General features: G+C 47.5%; 1 protein-coding gene across 3 annotated transcripts; it reads left to right on the forward strand.

Moving 5' to 3' along the window:
• The first annotated feature begins 1643 nt into the window (after positions 1-1643).
• VGLL1 (vestigial like family member 1) lies at positions 1644-23578 on the forward strand. 3 transcript variants are annotated; one of them, XR_006724048.2, is made up of 6 exons: positions 1644-1867; positions 6149-6367; positions 16818-17237; positions 19182-19241; positions 20576-20828; positions 22348-23578. XR_006724048.2 is itself a non-coding variant. In XM_074359329.1 (5 exons), the coding sequence occupies exons 2-5, from the start codon at positions 6166-6168 to the stop codon at positions 20584-20586; spliced, it is 693 nt and encodes a 230-aa protein (XP_074215430.1). In that variant the 5' UTR covers positions 1644-1867; positions 6149-6165; the 3' UTR covers positions 20587-22337. The 3 variants fall into 3 exon arrangements, 2 of the variants coding, with proteins under 2 accessions (XP_074215430.1, XP_010950845.2); XM_074359329.1 differs by lacking the exon at positions 22348-23578 and having other exon boundaries at positions 20576-22337; XM_010952543.3 differs by lacking the exon at positions 20576-20828 and having other exon boundaries at positions 1645-1867.
• The last annotated feature ends 525 nt before the right edge of the window (positions 23579-24103 follow it).

The following is a 24103-nucleotide window of genomic DNA, read 5'->3' on the forward strand; positions in this document are numbered from 1 at the left end:
TAACTGAAGAAAACCAGGCATCTCAAGTTAAAGAATTTAGTGCTTTTCTATGTATGGGAGGAAGCAAACATTTGGGCTCATTGAATTCATTCCTTTGACAAGCACCTAGCTATCTAGGGCCATATCTTGTCCTTTCTTATTCTGAGTCCCCTCAGAGTGCACCATTAAGAGTGGCTGCAGAGGCTGGGCTGCAGGCTTGTCTTCACTCGGGGGGGTGGCGGCAGCCGCTGATGACTTGATGGCTTCAGCATTCTTTACTGATACAGTTTGCAGTATTTTTCGTTCACAACAAGGACTGACAGGATTCTGTGCATGTTCTCAAATGCTCGCTGTGGCTGTCCTGGGGTGAAGGATTAGAAAGGGGGAAGAGTGGAAGCACTGAGTCAGTTAGAAGGCTCTGACAGTGGTTCTGGGGAGAAATGATGGGGATTTGGATGTGGGTGAGCAAGGGGGCAGTGAGTGTCAAGAAAAGTAGGATTGGAATGCGTTTGGAAGGATTTGCGTCTCAAGATTTGTTGATGGTTTCCTCCCACCTCTCCAACGGATTTCCTTCTCACTTAGAGGAAAAGCCCCCAGTCTAAGCATGGCCCCGGCTCTCCTCACTCCCGGCTCCCCGGCCACGCCCGCCCCCTCGTCCTTCTGTGAATGGCCAGCCCAGCATGATGCCACCTTTTGTATTAGATGTTCCCCCAGAGAGCAGGAGAGCAGGTTTTCCCTTCAGGGTTCTGCTCGAATGTCACCTTATCAGAAAATTGTTTCATGAACGCCCTGTATAAATGAGACACTTCCTATTCCCTTTCCCTGCTTCATTTTCTTAATGAATTTCTCTGTGGTACTTATTGCCATGTGACAAGTACATGTAATGTACACATGTCATATGTCATGTATGTATTTATTCTATGACAGCAAGGATTTGATCTGTTTTGTTCACTATGGAGCAGAACTCCCAGAAGAGCGCCTGGTACCTAGTCATTTGTGTTTAAATATCTGTTAAATTGGTATGGTTGAAATAGAGAATGGAAGGAGCAAACGGCTCCAGGGCTTGGGGTCTGAATGATGGTGCCACTTACTGAAGACATATTTAAGATTTTTCTTGTTTCTTTTCTTCCTTTCTTTTTTTTTTTAAATGGAGGTGCTGGGGATTGAACACAGGACCTTGTGCATGCGTGCATGCACTCTACCACTGAGTTATTCCACCCCACCTCTTACCCCCTTGAAGATTTTTCAAAATGAGGATTGGGACTCCTTGGCGCCAAATCACCAGCTGGAGTCCCTGAACTGCTTCATCTATTGCAGGTTCAAAGAAGTCCTCAATCCCTCTGGGGCCCATGGAAGTTGCAAAAAGTCCAGAATCCTAGGGGGCTGAGCTCCCCTTCTCTTCCCACAGGGAGAGAGGAAGACATGAGTGACAAGCCAAACTGATTTTCTCAGTTCCCGGGACTGAAATTCACATCCGTTTGATCCCAGCCCCACGACTGACGACTGACGCTTTGGATGTTACTACTCTGTGTGTGGTTTCCGGGCAAACAATCGGCCGCCCACTTTGAGACAATATCTCTAAGTGCTTTTTTTTAATGCAAAAAGAAAGAAATAAAAAAGAACTACCTACTTTCCTCATTCCTGCAGGTGCCCAACCCGATTGACTTGTTGGAGTACATTTTCTGCATTCTTAATAGATAGCTAGCAGGAAATGCCTTGTATATGCTCAGCTAGAGGGGTAGAAAGTTGCGAGGGGAGGGCACAAAATCGCCAGGCCCTGCTTGGGCCCGCACTGCTCTAAAGTGGGCCAGGCAGCTCCAGCCATCAAAACGCAACTTTGCCCAGCCATAGCATCTTGTTCTGTCTCAGCCGATGGTCGAGAATTAAGGTAAGAGAGTTGGGGACTCTGGGGGAGGCAGAAGGGATGGAAATTCAACTGGGAAGGAATTGGGGCGGTGGAGGGGGTTAGTAGGGGGCATCACATGCTTTGCTCAATGAGATACAATATTGTCCCTTTGGGGTTTTTGTTCCAAGTGATCATTGTGACAACCTCTCTGACTCCCCACGCTACCCTCAGGGTGCTGGGTACCATTTCGCAGAAGGATGGTAAACGTGTCCAGGTGGGCAGACTGGTAGAGTTGAGGCCGAACCACTGGTATTGGATTCCGTGTTAAGATATTTGTGCAGAAGACTGGGCAGCATTTTGAGGTCTGCTTGATGTCTTTACATTTTATGCGTTGGAGAAATTACAAGCTAGAATGTCCTTTTGTCATTATGCTGTTCGAACCTCACAGCTGGGCAAAGCTTGGCCCTGAGGTTTTATCTGCAAGTGGCTTTTCCTACAGAGCCGGGCGCTGGTACAGAAACACCTTCTCTAGGAAAACCCCCCGCCTTCCTTCCGCCTCGTTGATCTCCCCCCAGTTCCAGCTTTGCAGCACCCCGTTCTAAGCTGGACCCAACCCGCCAATTCACCCCTGAATAAAGAGCCCCCTCACAGAGGGCTCAGGTGGGGAAGAAACTGCTCCGGTTTCTGTAGTGGTGCAGTGGGATGCATTTCTGCAAAGGATGAAACCGGCTAACAGTTCTCAGACTTGGAATCACCCTGAAACACAGATCCTCTTTCTTCACTGAGGTCTGAGGACAGCAGGGAGAGCTGATTGTGAGCTGAGTCCGGAGACGTAACCCATGGCTTTCTGTTGAGTCTGTGTCTGTGTGTTTGGCGAGCAGTAGAGGAAGGACTTGGGGTTTATTCTGGATCCGCAGTTGTGTAATGTCTGAGGCCCCTGACGTGAGGGGCTGAGACACGGCTCTGACTTTATCTCTGTGCTTTCCTGGCTGCGGCCGGTGGGCCTATGGGCTCCGTGATCTCTGCCTGATGGGGTGAGGAACGTGCTTCATGTGTCCCAAGGGTCTGGCCGGCCGCTTCTCATGGCTCCAGGGAGACAGCAAGGATAGACTGCAGGCTGTGTTAAGCCTGAGCCTAGAGCAGTGGCCACCGGGAAGAGAGTAAGAGGGCAAAGCCCACAGAGGTGCTAAGCAGCGCTTGCAGGTGACAGCTTCCAGGAGAAGCCGGAGAGAGCACGCGGACGGCCTGCCTGCACTCCCTTGTCTAGGGTCCTGGCCAGAGTCCATGGAAGGGAAGGGACCTTAGTCTTTAGATAGAAAGGGATGCTGACAAAAGGATATTGAAGCCAAGGGACCTGGGTTCAAACCCCGGCTCTGCCACCCCCGAGCTGTGTGGCCTGGGCACTTGATTTCCCTTCTCTAAGCCTGAATTTGCTCGTCTCTACAATGGGGATACTAAGACCTACTTTGAGGGCAGTAAAGAGTGGAGAAAATATGTAGAACTTCTGGCACAGAATAGGTAATTCTGTAAACTGCAGCTTTAGAAAAACTGCCGCCTCCACATTTTATAATTACTTTATAATTCATAACACCGTCACTTTGTTTCTTTATTTTGGTTTTTAAAAAATATATTTGACATAAAACATTATGTAGCTTTCAGGTGTACGACATGTTAATTGGATACATTTATATAGCATAATGTGGATGCCATTGCAGCGATAATTAACACCTCCACCAAGATGCATAGTTATCTTTGGTTTTTAGAGATTGAAACAATTAAGTTCTCATTTTTTAGCAAGTTTGATGATTATAATATAAATTTGTTGTCTGTATTCACTGCACTGTTCATTACATCTCTAGGGCTTGTTCACTACTTGTTGCACATTTGTTCTCTTGCTCTTTTTTTTTTTTTAAATGGAGGTACTGGGGATTGAACTCAGGACCTCATTCATGCCTGCTAAGCACGCGCTGTACCACTGAGCTATACCCACACCCCACGCTTGTTCTCTTAAACATTTGTCTTGTCCCCCCACCCACTCCGGGAACCACCATTTTATTCTCTATTTTTACCAGTTTGGTTCTTGAAAATTCCACGTGTCAGTGAGATCCTACAGTACTTTGACTTATCCCATAACATGCTCAAGGATTATTCCTTTGCTTTATTTCTACAAGTCCAAGTACCTGAATAGATCATGTGTTTTTCCACTGAGAAATAATTTACCTTCAGTGAAATGCACAGATCTTAAGTATACAATTGGATGAGTTCTGACGAATGTATACACCCATATGTAACCTTCACCTTCGTCAGGATGTTAAGACATTTCCAGCATCCCTGAGAATTCCTGCATGCCCCTCCCCAAGCTCCACCCCACAGGCAACCGCTGCTCAGACTTTTATCACCATAGATTTTTTGTGTGTCTGTTTCATGTAAGAGGAATCATATAATATGTGGTCTGGCTTTTTTCACTCAGCTTAATGTTTTTGTGATTCATTCATGTTGCTGGGTGGATTAGTAGCCTGTTGCTCTTTATTGCTGAAGAACATTCCATTGTATGAAAATGTCACAGCTAGTTTATTTATTCTCCTGGTGATGGACATTTGTGTTTCCACTTTTTGGCTATTATAAATAAAGCCGCTATGAACTCTCACGTAGGAGTCTTTATGCAGACATATGTTTTCGTTTCTCTTGGTTCTGTGTACCTAGAAGTGGGATTGCTGGCTCATATGGTAAGCACACGTTTAACTTTATAAGAAACTGCCAAACAGTTTTTCAAAGTGGTTGTTGCCATGTTTTTTGAAATAAGGGAACAGTGGATTCATTTTTCAGGTGGTGCCTAGTGATGCTTAGTGTAGCTGTTACCCCAAGGGAAACAGATTGACGTGCTTAATCAAAAACTCCTGCCAACAACAGAATCCAGCTGTGACTGGGGCTAAAAGGATTCTGAAAGGAGAACTTCGACATATGGGTCCCCTGCTCACTGCCAGATTCCCTCCTTATGTCTCCATCATAGTCTAATTGACACTTCCAGTAGACCCCTAAAAGAATAAGCTGTAGAATTCATCTCCCCCAACCTCTTCATTTTACCCTAGCGGAATCTGAAGCCCAGAGAGGCCATGTGATTCCCCCAAAGGCACACAGCCAGCCAAGGAAACACCCAGATCCTCTGACTCCTAATCGGTGGGATTTCTTTGATGGTGCATTCTCTGCATGAAATGGCATTCTGTCATTCAGCCACTGTTTACTTACTATTAGGTGCTGGGAATAAAGAAATGAATAAGAAATGGCCCCCATCCTCAGGGATCTCAGAGACTAGAAAGGGAAACGGAATGAATAGATTTACACCAGAGCACAGGGCAAGCCAGATTGGATGGCCACAGGTAACGAAACATCCAGACTGGTTACTTCCTTAGTAAAGGAAGGCCACAGCCTGTCTCCAGTGCCGACTGTGTGCCACGTCCCAGCCGGGGGCAAAAGGACAGCCTTTGCCCTCAGGAAGCTCGTGAATACAATCCAATGATGGAGGCCAAGTTTAAGGCAGCAAATGCCTGTTGGGCATTTGCTCAATATTGAGCTAGATCGCAGGCACTTTTCTAGGCACAGAGGAAGCGTGGTGAACAGAGCTAACAATCTGACCATCTTTCAGGTGCTTTTCCCTAAAGTTGCCACAAAATATTAGTGTGAAAAGTGTTATCTACATTTGGTTCAGAATATATCTGTCTGGAGACCTTAGGACTGGTATTGTTTGTAATTGCCGGTTTCTAAGATGGGGTGGGGTGGGTTCAGGACCCCAACGTATGGCGTTAGGGGTAGTGGGAGGATTTCGATGTGTTTGATGCTCTTGCATGGAAGTGGCCGGGGTGGAAGGCAGTGCTTATTAGGGAACCAGAAATTGTCAATACCCACTGGATTGCTTAGCCAAGCTCTATGGGGCACTTGTGCCCTTGTCCGGGGGCGGGTGTCTACACAGAGTTCTGGGCAGAGGGTGTGGGGTGGAGGGTAGGGGCAAACACTTCCTCAGAGGGCAGGTGACTCCACTCCTTGGCCTCAGTGTCTTTTTTTTTTTTTTTTTTTTCACTTCCTGATGCTCCTCTAATCATGTTCTCAGACAATTTTTCTCATTTGTAAAGCAGGCCCCTTCAGCACTTTGTAGAGCTCTGTCTTATTTCCTGAACACTGCTCGGGACCTGGGTGGCTCCCTGGGCCCCAAGCAGAGAGCTTGTACCTTAGGAGCAAACTGCTTGCCCTCAAGGATGCCGCTCACCCAAGCCATAACCAAACCGCTTGGGAAAAGAGTGCCAGTGACATTTTGCATTTGATCCGCAGCTGCCTCTGGTGCCACGATGGAAGAAGTGAGGAAGACCGCCATCCAGATGCAGAGTCCTGTAAAGACTGAATGGAATTCCCGCTGTGTCCTTTTCACCTATTTCCAAGGGGACATTAGCAGCGTCGTGGATGAACACTTCTCCAGAGCTCTGAGCAATGTCAAGAGCCCCCGGGGCCTGAGCCCTTCGAGCCAGAGTGAAGACGTGATCCTGAGGAATGGTGAGCACGTGGGAGGGAGGGGCTGGAATTCCCTATCCAGCTGTCCCCGAAAGACCAGTTCTGATACCCTCGATGCTCTTAGACGTGTGTGTATTTGCTGAAGGCACGTCACACTGTCTAGTGAGAAGCCACACCATTTTCTCAGAGGTTTACTGTGTGACAATGGACATTGTTCAGTCAAATTGGTTTACCTCTTTCATTATGTCCTTGATTGTGTTCAATGCTGGGTTCATTACTCTGTCCAATAAGAGCACCACAACTGCTCACTATTAACACCATTATCACTATTACTGCTATTATTATTATTATTACTACTACTGCTGCTGCTGCTGCTACAATTACTTATTGGCCTGACAGGGCAGGAGCACCCAATGACCCGTAAGAGCACACCTGTCCCCTATAGGTACACCCAGCCTCCTCTCAGTGAGTAGTGGGGGATCTGGGGAGCAGGGGTGGGGCCAGAGGCAGAAGTCTCTCTTCTCGCTGCATCCTTCTCCCCATCTCCCCTCTTGTAACAGCATCAGGGGCGTCTATTACACACACTATTGGGTAATTTTTTAAAAAAAAAAAAGCATTCTTTGATTTCAAAGCAATTATTTCAAGAGAGCTATGTCAAAAGCTGCTCATCAAAATATCCAGGTCTGGAGACAGCAAGGACTGTGATATGACTTTCCTGGCCCCTAGACGTTATAGACATTGCCTCCACGGGTCCCCTTCCTCCATAAAAATACAGACCAGGACATTCTGTGACGATACTGGTATAAAAACAAATATAATCCAGGCTGGATTCACTTTTATAGATTCAGTCATGCTGTTATATTTATTTTTTCTTGTCACCTTTTTGAAATGTGCAAATAGACTAGGGTCTAGTCAATTTAAAGAACTCTTTCTGACGGTTGCCAAGCTCCTGTGCTGAGTACCTTGCTCCCATTGGAAGAGGGACGTGCCTCCAGGTGGAGCCTCTGCCTCTGGGTGAAGAGCTCACCTGTTTTCAGACGCCATCACCCTGGCTCGCCAGACTCTTTGGATCTGGACGGGGAGTTGGTGTATTATCTCATATAACTTTTCAGAATTTACTTGTCTCCTAGAAATAACTTTTCCATCAGGTGATGCACTTTTCTCAGAGACTCTTGGGAGTTGCGGAAACGTGTGGAAGTGGGTATAGTCACCGTAGGTACTAAAGGAAACACCTGGCATAAGGGGCTGGGTGCAGAGTAGGGAGGTGCTGTTGAAGAGTGTGCTGAGTACTTCAGGGCAGAAGCAGGAATTTGGGGAACTGACATGTGTTAAGAGCCAATACATGTGATATGTGGGACTCAGAGGATCTAACTGGCTCCTCGGGAGGGTCAAAACCCCGGGTTCTTCATGCAGAGGCAAGTCGTCCACCCACTCTGAGTGAGTTCGAAACCCACTGGCTTGGATTCATCAGTCACTCCCTTGTCAGCACCAGCAGCTCATACTCCCTCAGGCCCTGCATCCTGCTTGCCTGCTGAACCCAACCTGAGATCAAACCAGCTCTTGGCTTATTGTCCCATTGCTCAGCTTCGTTTTGAAGCAAGACTCAAACCTGGTGTCCGTGCACACACTCTGCCCTCTCCTCTCCTGCTCTCCTGCATTCAGTCCACTCAGCTGTTTGTCCTCATCGCTGCTGGAAACCTCTCTTCTCCAGGCCAGCCAGGGACCTCTACTTTCCAAATCAAATGGTCCTTCTCTGTCCCCATCTCATCTGACCTCCTGACACTATCTGCAGCCGCTGGCTACCTCCTCTTGGAAATACCTCCTTCACTTAGATTCCTTAAGATCGCACACACTGTCCCAGTTTCCCTCCTGGTTTCTTCCCTGCCACTCCTTCTCAGTCTCTTTGGCTAGATATCCCCTTCTCTTCAACTCTTCAATTCCTTAAACACCTGAGGGCCCCAGGACTCCAGTCTCAGACAACTTCTCTCTCTACACGTGGTCCCTATGGGATCTTTTCCAGTCTCTTGGTCTTAAATACCACCTATGTGCTGATCGATCCCAAATGTGTCTCCAGCCGGGACCGGGTTTCAGACCTGTCTAGGTAGCTGCCTACTCGATACCTTCACTTCACATATCTAATAGGAATCTTAAACAAAACAGGTCTCAAGCTGAGCTGTTAATCTCCCCTCACCCTGCTCCATCCCTAGTCTCTCCATCTCAGTAATAGGCAGCTGCCTCCTTTGATTGGAGTCACATTTAACTCCTCTCCATCTCATACCCCACATCCAATCCTTTGAACAATTCTATAAGTTCTACCTTCAGAATATATCCAAGCTCTGATCATTTCTCTTGTCCACTGCCCTCTCCTTGGTCTGAGAGGCCATCATCTCCCCACTGGGTTTTTGCAGTTGCCTCCTCATTGGTCTCCCTGCTTCTGCCCCTGCTCCCCTTCAGTCTGTTCTCAAGGTAGCAGTCGGAATAATATCATTAAAATGAAAGTCATCAGATGATATCACTTTCCTGTTAAACTCTCCAGTAGCTTTGTATCTCACTTGGAATCAATGCAAAGTCTTGGATGGAGCCCTGCCTCATCTGGGCCCCTGGTATCTTTCTCATCTCAAATCCTACCACTTCCCACCTCACTCATTCCAGTCTAGCCTCCTTGTTAGTTGGAGAACATGCCAAGTACGATCCTGCCTCAGGCCCTTTGCACTTCCTCTCCCTGCTTCCTGAAATGCTCTTTCCCCAGATAAGCATGACTTCCTCTTCATTCAAGTATCCATCTGAATGTCATCTCTTCAGACATTTCTTCAGAACATTATTTCTTCTCAGCATTTGTCACCACGGGGCATGTTCTATATTTATGTGTTTCCTTCTCATTTCCTGCCCCCTGGACTCTGAATTCTGTAGCAGCAGACTCAGTCTGTTAAGTGCTGGTTTCCAAGGACACAGCCCAATGTCCGACACATGAAGGGTGCTCAAGAAATATTGCTTGAATGGATGAAATTGTGATTTGGATCACGAGGTCTTGCTGTCCATCACTGAGGGAGTCATGGTAGAGAAAGAGCATCATTCGCTGTATGGATTTAGTCAGGCAGCCTGGGGCCCACCAGCTCCCGTCATTGATAAACCATGTGGTCTCAGGGCACATCACTCATCTCCCGGGGGCCCCGTTTCCTCAGCTGTAAAACTGGGTATTATTCAACTATCCAGGAATCAGTGCGATGACACATGTCAAGTGGCACATGGCAAATGCCATGTGGGTGGTGGCTATTTGGTGGTGCTGGTAGGAAAGCTTGACATGTGTTTCTTGAATGGCTAGCATGGAGACAGGGCCTGCCTTCCAGCCCTCAGGTTCTGCACACATGAAAGTAACACTGTGAATATACTACACGTCAATAAAAAGTAAGAATTAAAAAGAAAACTAAACAACAACAACAAAAGACCTCAGGCTCACAAAGCATTGGGCCCCTTTTATCAGCCTCCAAGTGGTCCAGAGACGTCTCCTTGCTCAGTGGCCGCTGCCCTGTTTCTTAGGACTTCTGACTTCGCTCTGTGTTCTGGGAAGCCCCTGCCCACCGACGGGACGCGGACATGGCCTTGTTACTTGCCCAAGACAGTCTTCCCCGGCCAGGCGGAGAGGTGGCTGGCTTTCTTCTCCACCTGCCTTCGTGGTTGTTGCATTTTCTCTGCGAGAGTCTCACAGATCCCTTGACTGTGAAGCTGTTGTTCCCCTCGCAGAGTGTGGTGTATGTTTGTCCAGCTGATGGAACAAATGAAAGAGAGAGCTTGTCTTCCTCAAGGCCTCTCTTATCACAGTTAGGGGTCAAGTTTCTCCTGTGCTCTGCTGCCTCTGGGGAGGGTCCCCTGAGAGAAGACGGGCCCCCAGGGGTTCTCACTGGAGGTGTTAAATGAGAAACACGCAGCTTCGAAAATGGTGGGAAATCCATAAAGTGGCCCTTCATTACTGGCCATTCGTGCCCTCTCAACCCCTGCAGGCTGGCCCCAGGCCGCCTGGCCCTAGCTAGGCCCCAGCGAAGCCACGCCGAGAACAGGCTGCCATTCATGGGCTCCCATCACCCACTGGCCCCCATTCTGAGGGAGCTGTGTCAGGCCAGATACGCCAAGTCCAAACACGGAGACCCGTGTGGCTAGGAAATGCCATCGAATTTCCTGGCTGCTTCTCCCAAATCAGTTATTTTTTTTTTTATTTACTTCTGTATAATTTATACTGGCCTTACTTGTAGAAAAGAAAACACAAGCTGAAAGTATCTTTGAATTATCTGCCTGTTAAAAGGACATTGGGGATTTCAGAGCAGGTAACCTGAGAAGCTTCATTTGTTAGCATTTCTAGGGGAGGCAATGGGCATGGCATGGTGCTGGTGTACAACCCACCCCATAGTGTTCCTGTCCCAGCCGTGAGGCCAGCCCCAGGCCTGGCGACATCTCTCAAGGGCTGCTGAGAGAAGGTGACGGTGTAGACCTGAGCCCTCGGTCTTTTATAGCCCGTCTTACAGGGCCCCACCTCCTTCTCTCCCCTCCTCAATAAGCCAGTGGAGGTGGGGAAGAAATGCTGGGTTTCTTTCTTTATTATTTAAAAAAATTTTTTAAATTGAAGTGTAGTTGATTTGCAATGTTCTATTAGTTTCAGATGTATAGCAGTGAGTCAGTTTTACATATACGTTTATATATCTATTCTTTTTCAGATTCTTTTCCATTATAGGTTATTGCAAGGTATTGAATACAGTTCTCTGTGCTGTACAGTAGGACCTTGTGCATCTATTTTATATGTAGTAGTTTATATCTGCTTATCCCAAACTCCTAATTTATCCCTCCCACCCTTTTCCCCCTTTGGTAACCGTAAGTTTGTTTTCTATGTCTGTGAGTCCATTTTTGTGTCATTTTTTAGATTCCACATATAAGTGATACATTTATCTTTCTCTGTCTGACTTACTTCACTTAGTGTAATAATTTCTGGGTCCACCCACATTGCTGCAAATGGAATTATTTCCTTTTTATGGCTGAGTAGTATTCCATTGTGTATATACACCATATCTTTATCCATTCATCTGTTGGTGGATGGTGCTTCCATGTCTTAGGTTTCTTTTTATTGTGACTATCTAGATGAGATATAGTCATGCGAGTTGTTTAGGGTCCTTGTGAACCCTGACAACATCACATCTTCCTTTCTAACAAGGGAGAGGACTCTACATTAACATATGGTGAGCCCCACCGGGGGCCAGACACTGTGCTATAATTACTGCATTCACTTCAGTCCTCAAAATCTGCGATGAGTAAAGGTCAAAGCTGGGTAAACAGAATCTATGATATTAGGAGACAGGGAACTGGGTACATTTGGAGGGGTTTATTTGGGGGGAGTTTATTGACTGGAGGGGGACCAGGGTGGGGGTTAGATCCTGGAGTGGCCGTCATACTCTGTTCCTTGATCTGGTGCTCATCACCCAGTTCGGGAGAATCCCCCAGCTGCACACTTAGACCTGTGCGTGTGTGTTGCGCTTCACAAACTGCTTTAGAGTGGGTGTGAATATCTTCATTTTAGAAAGAGGAAACTGTAGCCCAGAGAGGGTTAGTGATGGGATGGGTCACACAGGCCAGTGATTGATAGAGACTGAAACCCAGGTCAGTCAGACTCCAGAGTTGGTGTCCTGACTGCCTTTGTGGACCCTGACAACATCCCAGCCAGAGGGTGAATGGTGACATTTATTGAGTGCTTCCTGTGTACCGGGCCCTTTGCTGGGGGCTGTCACATGAGTTACCTCATTGGCTCCTGATACCATCCTACTGGTTAACTCTCACCATGCCGAAACTGAGGCTCAGAGAGGCAAATGACTTGTCCAAGATCCCACAGCTCTTAAGGGGCAGCTGTTCACAACCAGAGCATTTGAATCTCGATACAGAACTCTTAGCCACTTTCAGAACACAAGCACATGTTCTGTATTTCCTCTCCACTTCCAGTTGGGAAAGGGAACCCAGGTAGTCAGCAAAGACAAGGTACTCCATGCAGGTGACTGATGGAGGCGAGGGGGACTGTATTGCATAAGCTGCCCCTCTGTGTCCCATGATTTTTCAATCTCTGCTAATACCAAGAATCTCCTCTTTGTTTCTGGAGTGAATGAATCAGAGACCAGTAGCAGCAGCCAAGACAGCAGAGAGGGGGCAGTCGGTGCGTGCAGATCAGGCAGGCCAAAGCTGGGACCTTTGTGGTGCAAGATAGGGGCATGCATTCAGACGGCTCTTGGTTTCAGCTTCATCAGAAAGCAGGATTTGTATTAAAGGTGGAGACAGAGAGGGCAGAGAGAATTTTTGGACATTTGGGTTGTTGCCAATCTTTCCCTCTATTGTAAATGTCCCACTGACTATCCTTGTCGCTCAGCCTTGGCACACATCATTGATGATAGCCTTAAAATAAATCGTTGTAAGTGGACTGGCTGGATCAAAGCATACTCTCAAATTCTAGGGTTTCAGTCTATAAACGACAGATTGTTCCCAGAAGTGTTATGCCGCTCTGCCATCCCTCCAGCCCGGCTGGATTCTTATAAAATAATGGGGAGGCAAAGCTGGTGAAGCACCAGGCTGCCATGAGATCATGCCTGCTGAATGCTAAACAGAGAGCCCGGCCCAGAGTAAGCACTCACTAAACAAAAGCTCTTCCAGGTATGCAGTCGTTCCGCCCACCTCAGACGGGTGATTTCTGGGAATGGACACACCAAGCAAAGCCTTCTGCAATCTCTCCTTTATAGCCACCGTCTATTCCGTCCGCCACATCAGCCCTGAGTCTCTGCTGCCACTGCCTCCCATGCTCTTGGGCTGTTTTTCTCTCCCCTCCCCTCTGTGGCACTCGGTGACTCAGGGCAGGGAGGCCTCTCAGGCCTCGGATGTGACCATCTTGCTTTTTCCTGATTGATTACGTGGAGTGTCGCAAACCAGGAAAGAAACCTGTGTGAGCCTACGCCGGGTTTCTAAACCCAAATGATAGTTAATAACAGTAATGACAGCAACGGTTATCACCAACTGAGTGCCCATCAAGTCCTGGGCACAGTGCCATGCCCTTGTCGTGGATTGTCCCATTTGGCCTCACCACAGCCCCGACAGGCTCCAGGGTGGAAGGGCACGTGCTCGGTGTCACCCTACTAGGGAGCGGCAGAGCTGGGACTGGACTCCCAGCCTGCCTGACTTCAAAGCCTCTTACCCACCCTGCGTGCTCTCCTCCATGCAGAAGGATTTGGGGAGAGGGGTGTGCATGTTTGTGTGTGCATGTGTGTTTGTGCACGTGCCTGTGTTGTGCACCTTCGTGACAATCATGTTTAGTCGGGGCCCGCTCTGTGCCAGGCACAGTGCAAGTCTCTGAGGATGTGATGGTGAATAAAGGAGAAGTGACCTCAGTCCTCTCAAAGCCTAGTGGCCAGTAGGGCTGACCAACAGTGAGGGAAGGCAGGCGGGTGGGAAGCACGGGATATGATTACTGCTGAGAAGGAAGTGAGCGGGGCAGGGTCAGAGACAGGAGCTAACAAACTTCAGATGGACAGTTCAGGGAGAGCCTCTCTAACGGGGTGACATTTGAATCTGTGTCCAGAAACTAGTCTGAAACAGGGAGGCAGGGCCAACATGCAAGGATAGAGTGGAGAGGAGGGTCCTCTGGGGTGGAAGCAGACTCTTCGATGCCTGGAGGTGCTTTCTAGAAGGTTTGGGGGCTCGAAGAAATGTCTGTAGGTGGGCATGGAGGCAGTCTCTGGGTTTCTCTGCTTTGGAGACAGGGGGATAGCCTGCAGGGGCAGGGTGGGAAATGGGGTGGGGGGCTCTTGCTGTCTGAACAGGACCTGGTCTTAGGACCAGGGACCTCAGGAACTCTAGAGGCATGGATGGGACTAAGAGGCACAGTCTAGATGCCCAGAGGTGGGGTATGTGGGATGGAAGCCTTGTGTGTTCCTACTTGAAAGAAAAATCCAGCCGGGGGGGAGGGGGAGGGGCAAAATAAGGAAAAGGGATTACGAGGTACAAGCTACTAGGTACAAAATAAGTGCGTTACAAGGATGTAATGTACAGCACAGGGAATATAGTCAATATTTTATGATCACTTTGTATGGAGTATGCCATCTCTAAAAATAATGAGTCACTATGTTGTACACCTGAAACTAAAATAATACTGTGAGTCAACTAAACTTCAATTGGAAAAAAAGACTAAAGCCAGCTCCACTTTAAGACATCAAAAGATATGGGTTGGTTAACATTTCATTAACACTGCCTGGTATTGACTCACATCTGAAGGAAAGAAAAAAAGAGTAAGAAAAATCCAGTCTTCCCTAGGTGTCCCGGAAGTGTTCCTTGCCGGCTCTCCGTTCGTTTGTGTAGGCTGGGGCTTGAAAAGGCAGCAGTTTTCCCTGGGGCTCCCTCTCATCTCCAGAGGTAACTCAGGGGGAGCTTGAGTAAGGAGGTGTCACCAGGGCCACTTCTAGCTGCAGCAGTCTTAAGCCTGTCCAGGCTACCGTTCAAGGCACCTTCACTGGTTCCCAGGGTTGGTGGGCGTAAATGCTGGAGCAGTTTGCCCACCCAAATCCACAATCTCCACGCCATGGGACACCCACACCCCAGCCTGCTCTGGAAAGGTGGCTGTCCCAGGCCACTCAAGACCTACTATTGGGTTGCTGTGAATTCAGGACTGGGACACTCTGTCCCTCCCCATCTACTCCCATCCAGACTGCTCTGGCACACTTAGTGGCCCAATGGGACCTAGGACAGTAGCACAGCACCCACTCCCCTTAACATCTCTGGCAGAGAATCCTGAAAGGGAAGCAGTTAAAAAAATATGCAAAACACGCAGGGGTGCCCTGCCTTCCACATTTCAAGCGTTCAAAACCTAGGTCCGATGTGTGAGATCTGTAAGGCCAGTTTAGATGGAAACTGCCCAGTTGTCAGAGGCTACTCATTGTTTCCGATTTGTGCTTAGGGCATGCAGTACCCTCATTCAATATGAAGCACGGACAGTGATTAGACTAAGTCAGCTTAATCACTCTATTTGTGCGACACAGAGCCCGGAACTGCTACCAGCCCGCAGATATCAGTTTTCAAAAATAGCATTCATCCCCAGGAGCAAATCTTGATAGATGTTTCCTTGCCCTTGGCTTCACAAAGAGGCCAACCGTTGTCCGTTGTTGGTTGTGGACAATGTGAAGATTTGAGCAGCACATCTGTGCCGTGTCTTCGGGCTTCTCTTGGTCTTATCATCTGTATCACATGAAAAGCTCTGGTGGTGGGTGGGGGCTCTCCAGTATCACTGGGCAGACCTCGGCAGGCAAATGGAACACTGGGGAGAGCTGGGAGGCACGCATGAGGGGAAGGGGACCAGACAGCCTCTCCAGCCCTCCAATCTTCCCTTGTCTCCACACCCGCTTCCCTCTTCATTACCTTGGATAGATGAATGGCTCCAGGCTTTAGGCACCATATGCCAGAGCTCTCCCCCTCCTCCTCTCTTGCCTGAGTGGGTGTTAATAAGGGGGAAAACATCCATCCACGTCATGAGCTGCCCTAGACTCTCTGACAACTCCAATTCAGCTGCTGTTATAGGCACAATTTGAATAGTGTCTGTGAAACCAAAGGAGACTCATCACCACCAGCTAGTCCACAAGAACTCTGAAGGAAGAAACTGAGTCACCACTTGGCACTGAGCATTTTGCTTTTGCAGGAAGAGATCCCAGCAACCACTTCCCTCGCTACTGATGATCACTCCAGCTCAGATCCTTCCTTGGCTCATCTACTCTGCTAACTTGGTCCAGCGTCTTAACAGCCCCATACCCCAGACCCCTCTTGAAAATGGAGTTTCAACGCCTAGACTTGTGTGGCGCTGGCGGGTGTTCAACCCTTTATAAAATTCTGTGGAGTCCTCCTATTCAGTGTATTCCAAACACCAGCTATAAAATAAAGCCAAACAATGGCAACAAACAAACACAATGGCAACAAACAAATCACCTTTAATCAAGTAATTCTACTTCTGAAAAATTTCCTCAAGGGGCTAGTTGGACGAGAGTACAAAGATGTATATACGGAGACGTGCATCCATCCCAATGTTGCTAATATAATTGAAAAAATGGGAATAACTCAGCTGCCCAAGTACCATGTTTGCTGGTCATGTTCCTGCCTTATGATGGGATACTGCCCAGACATTTAAAATCCTGGTGTTGGCTCTATTCATTGCTTTGGAGGATATTTGGGGATATTTTAATAACACAAAAGCAAACTTAAAAATGATGTGGGATGTGAAAACAATGCATACGTGAACAGAAACAAATCCTAGAAAGAAGTACACCTGCAGGTCGATAATGGTAGTCTCTGGATATTACACTTACAGCAATTTTTTTTTACCTTTTCTACATTTTTTCACATTAAAAAAATAGCATGTATTACCTAGAAGTAAATTAAGCTAATTCCATTTTGAAAACAGTGCATAAACCTGTCTTCTTAATGTCTTCATCCACAGACAGTGACATGCCTCCAAATCAATGGCGTTTCTCTTCTCAACGGACAAAGCCACAGCCGGAAATGTCTTTTGCAAATGGTGCCGCCACCTGCAGCTTGAATGGCTGTGGCCCCATGGCTATGGATGTGTACCCACCGTCCCTGACCGGGAGCCCCTCCGTTCAGCCTGGCGAGCCGCGGCCCTTCTCCTCCCTACCCAGCCCCAGCTTCCCAGAGCCTGGCTACCCTCCCGCCTTTTCCGCTGGGCACCTGGCTCCAGAGCCCCAGCCTGATGGGAAATATGAGCCCCTCCTGAGTGTCCTCCAGCAGGAGAGACGCCACGCGCATCCTCAGGAATCTGCCTCATGGGAAGATTGCAACTCTGCCCCGGCAGCCGGAAGCACGGGATTGCTCTTCCACCTGCCTCCCAGCTCAGCTCACTGTAAGGAGATGCCTCCGAAGATGTGGAGGGTTGCCTCTGATTGGTTGTGGTTGAGAATGAGTGGGCTGGTGATCGGGTGCCCAGACTAACTGCTGCCACTCCAGACACTGGGCTTCTAGGGACTGAACATCCTACTTAAGTGTTCCATATATCTTCATTAGGCTTCGTCAGTGTTCACCGTTTAATGACTAAAGGGTTACATAGACATCTGGCCAGATGTGCTCAGCCGAGAGCATTCACCCTGGTCTGCTGACTTGGACTGGCCCTAGAAAAATGACGGATGCTGCCTCAGATCTTAGGGTCCTGCCTTCACCTAGCTGTGAGTCACCAAATAATCCATCCATCTATAAAACAGAACTCTGTGATATCCCTACCGGCTCAAAACTCTGGCCTTCCAACAGGTTGGCAACTGGCAATAATGCCAGACTCCTGGGCAAAAACACGGGCAATCTACACCAGCCGTCTGTCTGCTCCACACATCAGAACTCAAAGCCGTTGTGGAGGCGCCCCCCTTGCTGCTTGGGGGCCGTGCCGGTGCCTGGCTGTCTGGGGCTCCTGCTCCGGACCCCCACCCCTCCCCCAAACAAGAACATCTTAAGGCTCATTCACTATTTCATTTACTCACTCACCCGACAGATATTTAATTAGTGCCTCCTAGATGCAAAATGCCCATCGAAAAACAAGACTCCCTTCTTTGTAAGAGGATGGGGAAGAATTGGCCTGAGGTGTACTTTCACCCAAACAGCAAGCCACTCTGCTACAAGATAAATATTGGTAATAATAGATATTTTCTAGTTTCCTGGGGCCAAGTCTCCACCCTCTGGCATTCTGCACCTAGAGGAATTTACTTTTACGGCTCCCTGGTCCATATATGTCTGTGGTTCTAGTGTTCCTTGCCCGAAAAGAAATTGCTAGAAGCTAGCTACCTTTACTTTTTAAAAAAAATTTTCTGAGGGGGAGGTAATTAGGTTTATTTTTTATTATTATTATTATTATTATTATTATTATTATTATTATTATTATTATTATTATTATTATTATTATTTTTGATGAAGGTGCTGGGGATTGAACCCAGGACCTCATGCATGCTAAGCACGCACTCTGCGACTGAGCTCTACCCTCCCCTGCCTTTACTTCTGAACTAAGTATATATATATTACACTAAGGGCCTGTTCAGAATAGCCAACCTAAATCAGGTGCTGTGTTCCATCCTAATGTTGAAACCAAATTTTCCATTAAAATACCACTCCATCATTCCCCAAGTTTGAATAGGAATGGACTTAAAAAGAGTAAATCATAAAAACGGCCCGCTTGGGAAACCTATGAAGATTCCTACCCCTCCACTCTTTTTCAAAACTCTGCTTCTCCTGGATTCGGAGGGAAAATGAGGCCAACTGTGTATAGATGCTCGTGCACACACACGGCAACGCCCTGTCTCGACAGCTGGTTAGAACACAGATGGCTCAAATCATCACCTCCCAAACATAACAAGAGTGTGCAGTTGAAATCTAGTTCAACAAATATTTAGTGAGCATCTAGTCTATGCCAGGCACATCCTGGCCCACCTGTAATGCAGGCATTATCCTATTCCTGAAAGCTCTAGACACAGACTCAAACAAAGGCTGATCGCTAAAGTCTCAAACACTACAAACTCTTCACAATGTCCTCCAAGTCCTGAAATCCATTGTATTAATTGGCAGTCGATGGTCCAGGGTCTGTTAAGGAAGTCAGTGACCCTTGATCAGAAACACTGCCTGGAAGATGAGAACAAAACCTACAGGGCCTTAAAAACAAGCTTCTCTGTTTTTGTAGCATCTGGTAAAAGAAAATATGTTGAGTGTCTATAAACTGAGGGGCAGGCGATTTGGGGTGCCAGGGGTGTTATGGGGCACTTTCTAGCTCAGCCCCAGATTTCATTTCCAATCATATTTTCTTCTTTTCTAGTTAAGAAAATCTACTTCCCCCCAGATGGTGGACCTGCCAGCGCCAGCCTTGCAGTTGAAAGTAAGGATGTGCTTCTGTCTTTGATACTTCTGTATCCTGAGAACAAACTGGTAGCATAAAAACCAGGATCTCCAGGCAGTGAAATGATACTCAGTCCTATCATTTAGTTTTTTCACCCATAGAATTTGTTTCATTTTAGTCTCAAAGAGAAGAACCACTTCATATCTTGTAAAATGTTTTGTGCATTTTCTTATTTTGCTATAAAAGCAACTCTATTGAGTTCTTTTCTCTGAACTGGGTTAAGCGAGGTAACCAAGGTGACGCAGGAAAATGAACAAATTGATGGGGATTAGCTTGCTCTTTGCCAGATGTTCAGTTTTCAGCCTAGAACACGGGCTGAAACAACCCGGGACTCTGCAGTCAGAAGGCAATGCCACCTGACACCAAAGGCTGGGACTCTGGGCCCCGAGTTCAATTTGAAAGTAGTGTCAGTGGGAACGGCCAAATGAGGACAATCTAGCGGGGGTAACACGACGGTCTTCATGGCCTGGGTTCAAGTCTGACTTCATTACTTAGTAACTTTAGGGACTTGGTCACGTTTCTTCACCTTTGCAGACTTCTGTGGCCTCATTTATAAAATGAGGATTAAAATAGTGCTCATCTCATCTGATTTCTGAGAGGATTAAATGAGATAATATATGTAAATGCTTAGAATTTACACTAATGGAAATTAGCCCCCATAAGCCCGGCCACACAGTAAGGCAGCAAAATGCGCCCTTTTGGAGGGCACCCCGGTGCCTGCAGCTGTGTGTTTGAGAGGCACCGAAGAAAGGGCCGCCACCATGGCCCTGGGTCTCAGGCACTTTACAGTCTAGTGTGGAGTGGGAGTGAGGGCAGTATACAGGCCTCAGTAGAATGTCGGCTCCTTGAGGGCTGAGACTTTGAAGGGTGTCCCGCCCATCCCCAGCACCTGCAGCGCTGCCTGGCACAGAGGTTGGTCCATGTGTGTTGAATGCATGAGTGAGCGGATGCTGGAAACAATAAAAGAACATTAAGAAAGGAAATGGTACAAATCTGTCTGCCAATACAGTACAAATTATTTTGTTTGAAGCTGTTGGGTAAGACCAAGAAACCAACAAACAAGCCACAAGTCACCCTCGGTGAGGAACTGGCCGTGCCCAAGTGAGGAGATGGATTCAGGGCTAGTTCGGGAGCCTTACTTAGTATGGCTGCGTCAGGTTTCATAGAAGTCTCTGCCTGAAGGTATGAGCTCTGCTAGCCTTCCAAGTCATGAAATCAGGATTATAAAGTCTAAGTACTTGTTAAGAGTTTATACATTTTAAAATTGTAAGCCTTAAAATTACTAAAAACTGGATGCTTTAAATTGTTCATAGACCCAAAATAACAGCAACAACATGTACGGGTGGCAGCTCTGCGCCGGGTACCGCCCACTGCATCCTGCGCAGTCCCCACGCTGACCTTGTGATACGTGCACGAGGACATCCTAGGTGCTGTACACAAGAAGCATCCCGAAAATCTGGAATGAATGAATGAATGAGTGAGTTCCCCCATTTTATAGATGAGGAGACCGAGTCTGGAACAGATGAAAGCACTTGCCTGAAGATCACACAGCAGCAACTGGCAGAGGTATTACTATGGACTCTGCTCTCACGGTGTCAGACAATCCTCAAAACTGGAAATTCTACTGAATGTAAATCGTCCAAAACAATTCCAACTTAAATCAAGTGGACAACAGTGAAGACTAGCAACTAGTATGGTCGTCTCACTGTCTATGGGTTCATGACTCTCTGTGGCCAGGACACTGCCCTGGAATAAGGGGAGAGGCCGCAGAAGGCTTGGAAAGCATGCAAAGGAGCACTATCACCTTGAGAAAGGGGCGACGGGGTGAGCTTTCCATGCGGAGACTGGTTGACAGGAGGTGGGGAATGGGTAGGCTATCCTGCAGAGGGAGGCTGCAAGGGCATGGGGACTGGGAAGGGGGTGCCTCCTAGGGCCCCCCCAACAAAGCCTATGCCCTTAAGCACACCTCCAGTCTCCCGGTCTTGCCTAATGCCAAGAACCACAGGGGGAGCCTGGGAAACGCACAGATTCTGCGCCTCACTTCCCAGCTGGGTGGATTTGGCATGGGACCCAGTCAAATCTATCTGTTTGATTCTTCATATATTTTGTATTAACCTGATTTTGAAGTGAACTGGATGAACCTTTCGATAAGGATTTTGGTAGTTCTGAAAGATCTCTGTGAGGCCCCAGATAAATAATTTGTCAAAGGCAGGAAGGCAGAGTCTCTGTCTGGCCCCCTCGTGCCGGCTGGCGCACGCCTGTGAGGCAGAGACCATGCGGAGCAGAAGAGCAATCTGCTGGAAGGGCAGTTGGAGCATCCTTTCTGGACATGAGTCCCCAAAACTGGTGCCAAAATTTTTAGTGAATTTGATTTCTTTTAATCTGTAGAAATAGACACTGATTCATTGTACATTACTTCAATATCTACAGATATTAATCACATTGATATTGCTGTTTGCCAGACATGGTGCTCTTTTATTTATCTGTATCTAATAGTGTATACAACTGTCTTGGCCCCTGCTCTCATAGAGTTAATAGTCTAGTGGGGAAGGTTGACACCACCAAAAAAAATAAAAAAGGAAAAAGCAAAAATCTTTGCAAATTATAAGTATGAAGGAAACATACCAGGTGTTGAAATAAAGATGGGGGCCTACTTTGGATCAACTGGTCAAAGGAGGCTTCTGTGAGGAAGTGATGTGTAAGCAGGGACCCGAAGAAAGTGAGGGAGCCAGCTTTGGAAGAGCTGGGGGGAAGATGGAGGTGGTGGGGGAAGCCAAGAGAGGTTGGTGTTACAGAAGCTAAAAGATGAGAATGTTTCCAAACAGGAAGTGATCAATGGTGGCAAAGGCTTCCAAGAGATCAAATAAAAGAAGGATAGAGAAATTTCTATTGGATGTAGCATCAGAGATTTGGATAACCTTGTTAAGGGCAGTTTTCTGTATATCATTTGGCCAGAAGCCAGATCAGAGAGTGTAGGTAACTTGCCTGAGGTCACACAGCAAGGAGTGGTGAGGTCAGGATTCAAACCTGGGCTCCTCGGACCCCAAGCCAGCTTCTTCCTCATGGTGCTTATCCTATTTTTCAGAAAGCCAATCTCCAGAGAGAAGAAAAGATCTGTTCTTCTACTGAGCTTCGTTTTGGAAGAAAAGAGTTCCTTTCTTCAAACCTGCTTACAGATTCCAACTGTGAATCCACAGGGTCTAGAGACATCGCCGTCCTTTTCTCTTTCTGCCACTATAAGAGCAGAGTTTGTTCTCCTGGAAGTTCTGTACTTCTCTTCCTTGGCACCCGGGCCCCGCGGCAGGGTTTTTTTTAACTTGCTAAGTGAATCCGTAGCATCTAAGATGGTTAAAAGAGCTATTCAGCGGAGGTGGGAGGGAGCATAAGAACCCGGCTGTGTGCCCCTCCCACCCCCCCAAACCCCCACGCACACTGCCCTCCTACCTAGAAATCGGTCCCCTCGCTAACCTCCATCAGCAGAGGCTTTCACATCAAGACTGACCACGTGGTATCTGATGGGGTTGTCCCACACTTCTGACTAAACAGATACCAGGACCAACCTGAGGCTTTCTAGCCTTGACCAGATTCTGGCATCTTCACTCTTGCCTCTGCCAAAAGCAAAATGGAAGTGGGGTGGGCAGGATCCATCGAGAGTAGCTCAAGGCTGGGTACTCTGCATCCTTCCAGCCTGGAAGGAAGCTGCCAAAGTCTCAGGCTGGCCCTGATGAATGAGATACTTTCACTTGGCAGATTTCATTCCTCAGTTCCAAAAGTGATTCCAAGTGGAATGACTGAGAAATCTGAGAACTAATTTATTGCAAATTAGTAAGCAAACTGCCGCATCCCAAGCATGGGCCTAGAGTAAGTTCTGTACCCAGAGGATCTCTTAGATGAGATGCCCTTGCTTCGAGGAGGAAGACCCTGGCACCTGCAGGGGTCTGCCTGTTTTCCATAAACAACAGAACCTTCCCTGTAACGCTTCCACTGTTAGTGACATCTGGGCAATAGTAATTTGTCAGCACAGAACTGTTGGGGCCACCCGTGTGGATACCCACAGCATCTTAAATCTGAGGTGGAAGGCAAGGCTTGGATCCAAGTCGTGGCAGTAGGTCCTCCCTGCAGATTATTCCAGATAAAAGCACAGATTTTTCCAACTCACTCATCTCTCCAATCCGGTAGACAGCCTGGTGTCCAGTGTGAGCTGGGTACTTGCCCCTGACAAGCCCAGAAGCCCCTGCCACCAGCACTTCCCACGCACACCCCCCTTGCTCCCGGGTACCAGCTCAGAGGGTGAATAATAAAACGACATTTTTGGATTATGTTATTAATTCTAAGTTCTTTCACATCCACCATCTCATGCAAACTTCCCAGCAGCCCCAGGATTGACATCACTCTTTTCACGTCATATATGTGGATACTGAGGCTTAGACTTGGCCAGTCACCTGCCCAAGGTCACAAACACAGCCAGCAGCAGAGCCAGCGCGGAAGCCCAGGCCTCTGGCCTCAGGGGTCTTTTCTCCACCTTGATATTTATCAAGGCTTAACATCAGGATGGCTCTCAGATATTTTGTCCTCCCATCTGCTGTGTGAATAGAGACCACAGCCCTTGCAGGAGTGAACTGGCGATCTTGGCAATAACACAGTCATCCTGTCTCAAGTTTTCCCAGTGTGTTATATATGTTTCTGAGATTTAGCAAAAGACAAAAAATTAGCCAGTACATTTTCTGTCAAAGTTATTTACCTTCAAAAGCCATGGTCTTTTTTTAGGTGATGGTTGGAAAAACTCAGGGTGGAGGCTGATTCCAGGACATCTGATGCATAATTATCTAAGTGTGTGTTTA

This window comes from Camelus bactrianus, chromosome X (genome assembly GCF_048773025.1).
Source record: "Camelus bactrianus isolate YW-2024 breed Bactrian camel chromosome X, ASM4877302v1, whole genome shotgun sequence".
NCBI classification, from domain to species: Eukaryota; Metazoa; Chordata; class Mammalia; order Artiodactyla; family Camelidae; genus Camelus; species Camelus bactrianus.

What these genes read in the sequence shown, in the direction of transcription:
- VGLL1 (XM_010952543.3), top strand. Translation starts at nt 6,166, where the DNA reads ATGGAAGAAGTGAGGAAGACCGCCATCCAGATGCAGAGTCCTGTAAAG. An exon ending in AGACGTGATCCTGAGGAATG is followed by an intron (nt 6,368 to 16,817) that starts GTGAGCACGTGG and finishes CTTCATCCACAG; the next exon opens with ACAGTGACATGCCTCCAAAT. An exon ending in GCCTCCCAGCTCAGCTCACT is followed by an intron (nt 17,238 to 19,181) that starts GTAAGGAGATGC and finishes CTTCTTTTCTAG; the next exon opens with TTAAGAAAATCTACTTCCCC.